Source organism: Neopelma chrysocephalum, unplaced genomic scaffold (assembly GCF_003984885.1).
Source record: "Neopelma chrysocephalum unplaced genomic scaffold, ASM398488v2 Primary Assembly neopelma1_84, whole genome shotgun sequence".
Classification (NCBI taxonomy): domain Eukaryota; kingdom Metazoa; phylum Chordata; class Aves; order Passeriformes; family Pipridae; genus Neopelma; species Neopelma chrysocephalum.
This window is the reverse complement of record NW_020897746.1, coordinates 1,272,327-1,279,030: the sequence shown is the minus strand read 5'-3', so window position 1 is coordinate 1,279,030 and position 6,704 is coordinate 1,272,327. Positions and strand designations below refer to the sequence as shown.

Below are 6,704 nucleotides of genomic sequence, written 5' to 3'. Positions count from 1 at the left end.
CCTGGTGCCACCTTTCTGCTTGGATCAAAGGATCCTGGTGCCACCTTGCTTGGATCAAAGGATCCCGGTGTCACTTTGCTCAGATTAAAGGATCCCAGAGTCCTTGGGTTGAGAGGGCTGAAACACTGGCCATAAGCTGGACTTCTTAAAGCCTGGGAAAAAAAATGACAGGCAGCATTTAGGGACTTGCTTTGTGCCTGAACTTGGTTTTTGGTCCTTCAGGCACCGGCAGACTCGACTTTGTCACTCAGGAACGACGCTGCTGCACGTGAAAGTGGAACAAAGGCACGGAGAAAAGCCAGACCTGGGAAAGACCGAAACTGCTGCCAGAGCTGGGGCTGTGATATGCCCAAATCCCTTTGATTTTGGCGTGGTCAGAACAGCAGAGGGAGGCAGACTCGTTTTTCCAGTGCCTATGTATAGAGCCATGAGCTCATGGTTTCCGACGGCGGAGAGCATTCAAAGTATGGGAAACAGGAATTTCCACCCCACCTTGGTGCCAGCAGGGAGCAAAGTGAGAATGGGGAGATGCTTGGCTGCCCCAAATCTGCTCTCACTGGCCCACATCATTGTTCAGCACTGGGGACCTTGGTGGGTGCACCTCCAGCAGCTTCCAGGAGGGACCAGGGGAAGGGGATGCCCACTCCAGAGGGGACAGTGCAGCCCCAGCCCTGGCACAATCTGTTGGAGGGGTTTCAGCCTCAATTTCTGATCCTCTCAAAAAATCTGGGAGAACAAGCGGAGTGTTTTGGTCCCCGAGCCCAGGTGAGGTGTGGGAGATGTTGATGTACTCAGGGTCTCCTCCCAGCGAGGGACAGGGGTTCATGGCTTGAGAGGTCACCCCTGGGGGCACCAGAGTGGCCTGGTGGGGCTGCACCCACCCTTCTCCTTCCAGAAACCAGCCCTGTGTTGTAACCATTGCAACTGCTGCGCCCTTGAGAGACTGATACTGCTGCCCACGCCTGAGCCTGGCCCTGCCATGGCACCCAGCACGTGGAACCAGCCCTGCTGCCCACAGGGGCACCCCAGGGCCTGCCTGGTTGGGTTTTGGGTCCTACAGACCCTGCAGAACCCTGGGTACCTTCATGAAGCTGAGGGAGCACAGGGCTGGGATTGCTTGTGCAGAGGCTCTCTGCCCCAAGGCAAAACCTTCCTGTGTCACAGAATCACAGAAGGGGTTGGAATGGAAGGGACCCTAAAGATCAACTCATTCCCACCCCCTGCCATGGGCAGGGACACCTTCCACTAGCCCAGGTTGCTCCAAGCCCCGTCCAACCTGGCCTCAGACACTTCCAGGGATGGGGCAGCCACAGCTTCTCTGGGCAACCTGTGCCAGGGCCTCCCCACCCTCCCAGGGAAAAGTTTCCTCCTGACATCTAATCCAGTCACTCCAGGCTCTCTCCATCTTTCCTGTCACTCCTTCAGGTCCTGGAAGGCCACAATTAGGTCACCCTCAAAGCTCCTCTTCTCCAGGCTGAACAATCCCAACTCTCCCAGCCTTTCCTCCCAGCAGAGCTGCTCCATCATCCTGGTGCCTCCTCTGGACTCTCTCCAGCAGCTCCATGTCCTCCCTGTGCCGTTCCCCAGGGCTGGAGGCAGCTTTGCAGGTGGGGGTTTCCCCATGTCTGGGTTTCTCCTGGATGCTTTCCCTGATGGAGACTCTGGATTTCTGGGGCATTCAGGCCCCCTGGCAGCGCAAACCCGGGTGCTGTGGGTGCATGGCCACAGTGAGGGAGCCCAGGTGGGCAGCACCCTGGTGTCACCCCATGTTCTGGGGACCTCCTGTGGATGTGGCAAACAGCATCCTGATCCCTGTGGGGCCACTCACAAGCTGGAGTGTGGGTTGGTCACTGCCCAGGCTGAGCGGGCACAGGGTGCCTGGGAGGAGCTGGGATTGAGGCAGGAGTGATCCATCCTGCCAGCAGTTTTTACAAGGCTGTGCAGGGAAGGTGGCTCTTGGCTGCTTGCCCGGGATGGGCAGCACCCTGGCACCAGGAGAGGTGACAGGGAACCTTCTCAGTGTGGGTTTCCAGCCTGCACGTGGCCGGGTGGTGACTCAGGATCCACCCGCAGCTGCTGAGGTGGCCAAGTCGGGGGGTCCTGCCTGCCCTGAGCCCACAGGGTCCTGCTGGGCCTGGGCCACGGCTCACAGGGGTGCTGGGAGACCCCCAGGGCAGTGCAAAGCAGCAGTGCCCCCATGCCTGACATGTCTTTGCTGGGCCATGAACCATCACACCAGGGCTCTGGGGAACGTCTGGTGTGCAGGGATGAGGGATGAGTGTTTGGGGGATGAGGAGGGGAGGGGGCTTGGGAAGAAAGATGTGGCCAGGCTGAGGGATGGGGAGGTGAGGAGAGTGCGCCAGGAGCCCGGCCCTGGTGCAGGATGCTCCAGCTCACCCTCTGTGCAGCCACAGAGGGGTTTGGGGGCCCAGCACCCCCTTCAGTGCCCATTTCCCTGGGGTTTGACCCGAGAGATGAGTCTCCTTCACAGGAGGGAAGGCAGGCAGGGCTCCTGCCCCTGCCCTGCCTGACGCCTCCTCCTCGCCCACTCCCTGCCCAACCAGGCCAGCGTGGGCCCTTTAAAACCTGAACAAGTTCCTCCACATTCACTCCCCGGGAGCTGTCCCTGTCCCTGCTCTGCTCGTGCAACGCCCTCGTGAGACACCCAGCCAGCCCCTGGCTGTTACATAGGTGCCCTGGTGCCCCACACCTGGGTGTTTATAGGGGCCCTGGTGTCCTCCTGGTGCCAGCCCTGGTCAGGGGACAGCAGTGCATGGAGGGGCCCCTGTCCTGGGGCCCTACAGCAGGTAAGAGGACTTTGGGGCCTGGAGGAGCAGAAGCATGGGGTTGGGATTTCTTTCTGCAGCACTTTGGGGGAGCATCAAGTCTCTGATCCCTCCGAAACCAGAACAGGAGCGTGAAACTTTCCTCTCTTGCCTGGGGAGGGGGTGGCTTGTTGTGTTGTTTTGGCCATCCCAGGGCAGTGGGTGACTCCTCTGCAGAATCAGAATCAGCTGGGAGGGTGTCCATGGACACAGTCATGCGTGAGAAAAGGGGTGCAGGTTGGGTGGGGTCTGAAAATCCAACAAGGTCTGGAAAAACCTGCAGGTTTTATGAAGTTCAAGTTCATGAACTAGTCTAAGAGAAGGGAGCTGAGCTGAGCATTCCTCTTTTCCTCTCCCATTTTCCCTGTCTTTTCTCCTCTCCCCCTTCTCTCTTCTCCCCTCTCCCTTCCCTGAAGGCACCCTGTGAGTGCTCCCTGCCCTGGGGGATGCAGAGCAGAGCTCCAGAGCCATCCCAGGCTCAGGTCTGGGGCTCTCAGTAGCCCCACATCCCCCTGCACTTGGGGCCAGGGCTGGGCTGGCTGAGCTGGCTCTGACTAAGAGCTGACACTGGGCTCCAGCCTTGTGGCTGCCCCAGAGTGAGGCAGGAGGTGTCAGTGGCCTGGCCACCAGCCTGGGACACCCTCCAGCAGCCTGGAAGGGGCCTGGTGTGGGTGCTCACTGCCTGCCCTGGGTATGTCACGTACCCCCTCCACCCTTGTGGGGCCCTTTGCTCCCACCTGCTCCACAGACCTGCCCTCTGTTTTCCCTGGGATGGAAAAACTTCCCTTTCCTTGGTAGGTTTCACTGTGGGATGGGAGTTCCCACTCCCAGCACCTGCAGCTGGCCCAGGGCACAGAGACACTTGTGACACAGGCTGTACCTGTCAGGCATTGAACAGGCAGCCACAGCTCCATCCAGGGGCTCATCCCTCTTCCTGTGTGATTTTGCAGCCAGGGATTATTGTCCTTGAGGGGTCTGGAGCTGAGATCCTCCTATCATGTCTTTCAAGGGCCACACTGAGAGGATTAATGCTCCTGGGAATTCCTTGTGGAGACAGCAACCCCCTCCCTCTGTGAGGGGCAAAGGACAATGGCAAGGGAGCAGGGAGGAGGAGGAGGAGAGATGCAGAGATGGATCGTGTTTGTCATTGCCACCAAGACCCTGATTTGTGGGCAGTTTTGGGCACCACAATATAAGGAGGATCTGAAGCCATTAGAGAGTGTCCAAAGGAGGGAAGGAGGATGGGGAAGGGCCTTGATTTGAAGGCTTGTGAGGACACTAAGGGCACTTGGTGTGTTCAGTTGGAGAAGAGGAGACTGAGGGGAGACCTCCCTGCAGTTCCACCTTCCTGGGCAGGGGCAGAGGAGGGGCAGGGACTGAGCTCTGCTCTGGGGGGACCAGGGACAGCAGCCAGGGAATGGCTGGAGCTGTGTCAGGGCAGGCTCAGGTTGGATCTCAGGCAAAGGTTCTTCCCCCAGAGGCTGGTTGGGCACTGCCCAGGCTCCCCAGGGCAGTGGGCACAGCCCCAAGGCTGCCAGAGCTCCAGGAGGGTTTGGCTGATCCTCTGGGGCACAGGGGGTGACTCTTGGGGCTGGGCCTGTGCAGGGCCAGGAGTTGGACTGGATGATCCTTGTGGGTCCCTTTCAGCTCAGCATATCCTGTGATCCTGTGCCTCTCCCTCACAGCTGGGGAGTTCCCGTGGCCGCTGGAACAGGGATGTCTGAGACCTCCTCCAGCAAGGAGGGTCCCCCGCCCGAGTGCCCCGTGTGCTACGAGAAGTTCCACCCCCTGGAGGCCGCGCACCGGCGGCTCAGCTGCGGCCACACCTTCTGCCACGACTGCCTGGTGAAGTGCCTGCTCTCGGCCAAGCTGGACGGGCACGTCCGGAGCAGCATCATCTGCCCCGTGTGCCGCTATGTCACCTTCCTCAGCAAGAAGAAGGCTCTGTGGCCGCCCCGGGCGGGCACCAACCCCCGGGCACTGGAGATGCCTCTGTCACCGTCCTCCTTGTCCCATCTCACCAAAGCAGAGGCCAGCAACACCCTGGTGGTGCCCAGTCACTTCGTGATGCCGGTGCAGAGCTTTGCCCGGTGCTGCAGCGCAGGGACAAACCCCGCGGACCCACCGGGGCTGCCGGCGGCGCTGGCACGGGAAGCCCACATCTTTGTCATCAGCGACCACGGGATGCCTCTGGTGGACACGGACTGCGGCTCCCTGGGGAGGAGGAGCAGGGCAGACACGGGCAGCTTGGTGTCATCCAGCTCAGCCCTGGGGGTGAAGTGCTGCCAGTCCCCCATGGCCCTCGCTGTCCTCCTCATCCTCACCGTGGCCATGCTGGCGGCTGTGCTCCCCTGGCTGCTGCTGGTGAGGAGGGACTTGTAGCAAGGATGGGATCTGCTTGGATGCCTGAGTGGTGTCACTGATGCTGGGACAGAGCCAGGGCTGGAACCCCTCAGAAGATTCCTGGAAAAAGCCCAGAAGCAGCTCCAGGTGAAGCTCTCTCGATGGACAGGGACTGAATGGACTTTCAGACCTTCCTGCAGATCTCCAGGTGTCACTGCTGGCATTTGCTGCCTCTTCTGGTTAAAATCTGGCAGGTCAAACCCTGCTAGTGGGTTCCTCCAGTGTCTCAGTGGAGGGGATCCTCCTGCCCCCTGTGACAGAGTGTGCAGGGGTGAAGTGCTGGTCCCTCCCCTCCCTCCCAGCTCCTGGTGGGCTGTGATTGTGGCACCCAGGTACCCAGAGCCCTGGGAGAGCCAAGGGCTCTGTGTGTAGGAGGATCAGGGCTGCTGATAGGGCTGCTGGAGGTGCCCTGGGCTGCTGGGGCCATCAGGGTATGTGGTGCAGCCAGCCTGGAGCAGGAACTCATGGCTTTCCATCACAGAGATGGATAAATCAGAGCCTCCAGCTACCAGACACAGGGACATTGAAATCAGAGCATGGAGAGAGTGATCCTGGCCCCTGTGAGCTCCCCTTCCCCTCTGCCAGCCAATGCTCCCCTCCCTGCTGTGCCATGGGGTGGGAAGGGATGCCAGCTCATCCCCCAGGCAGTCCCAGCTTTGCCCTCCCTCACCTCCCTCTGAGCTCCCCAGGGTCGTGGCCATCCTCCCAGTGTCACAGGATCCCTCCTGCCCTGGGGGTTCAGGCACAGGTGCTGGGGTGTGGGGTAGGGGCTGAACCACAGTTCTGGACTGTATAAGGGGGCAGACTTGGGAACCCACCCTGCTCTCCTTGCTGGAGCCCTGTTCCTTGGTGGAGTGACATTCCCTTGTCCATAAATCCCACTCCCAAGGGTTCACACCCTCAGTGCTCATTTGCACCTGTGCGAAACAGGTCAGGCATTGCTCACCCCTCCCCTCCTGGCTTAACCCTCTTTGGGACTGGCCCCAGCTGAAAGAGTCTCATCCCCTCATCACCTTTGTCCTCCTGACCCAGTCCCTGCTCCCGGGGGTGCTGCTCTTGCCCCGTCATCCAGGAATGTGTCACCAGGGCTGGGGCACTTTCATGGGCACCCCACTGTGGGTAGGTGGGAGGTGACAGTGGGAGGTGGCAGTGGGCTGGAGGGCTGGCACAGGGTCTCCATGCTCCCAAGGAGAGGTTCTCGTTCGGGGTGGGACAAACAGTGTCACCAGCTTTGAGACCAGCCAGAACATTTCAGGGCAACAAATAAGAACCACTTGAGGTGGGAAAGGGGGGAGCAGTTTGGGGTGGAGGAGCTGATGGTGTCCCACCCCATCCTCTGGGGCTCCAGCCAGGGCACCCTGCCCTGATGTGCTGCTGATGGGTGGCTCCTCCCTGGGGTCTTCCTGCACTCCCTCCCCCCCGTGCCTCAGTTTCCCCACCCACTCCCGGGGTGCAGTGACCCTGCACTGGGGAAAA

The 6,704-nt window shown here is 60.4% G+C and overlaps 1 protein-coding gene across 1 annotated transcript; it reads left to right on the top strand.

The window, feature by feature from the left end:
- The first annotated feature begins 4,541 nt into the window (after positions 1-4,541).
- Positions 4,542-5,207, top strand: RNF222 (ring finger protein 222). The gene has a single exon (XM_027691822.1). The coding sequence runs from the start codon at positions 4,542-4,544 to the stop codon at positions 5,205-5,207; it is 666 nt and encodes a 221-aa protein (XP_027547623.1).
- The last annotated feature ends 1,497 nt before the right edge of the window (positions 5,208-6,704 follow it).

Excerpts from the sequence above, each read along its gene's own strand:
- RNF222 (XM_027691822.1), top strand. The coding sequence starts at position 4,542 with ATGTCTGAGACCTCCTCCAGCAAGGAGGGTCCCCCGCCCGAGTGCCCC.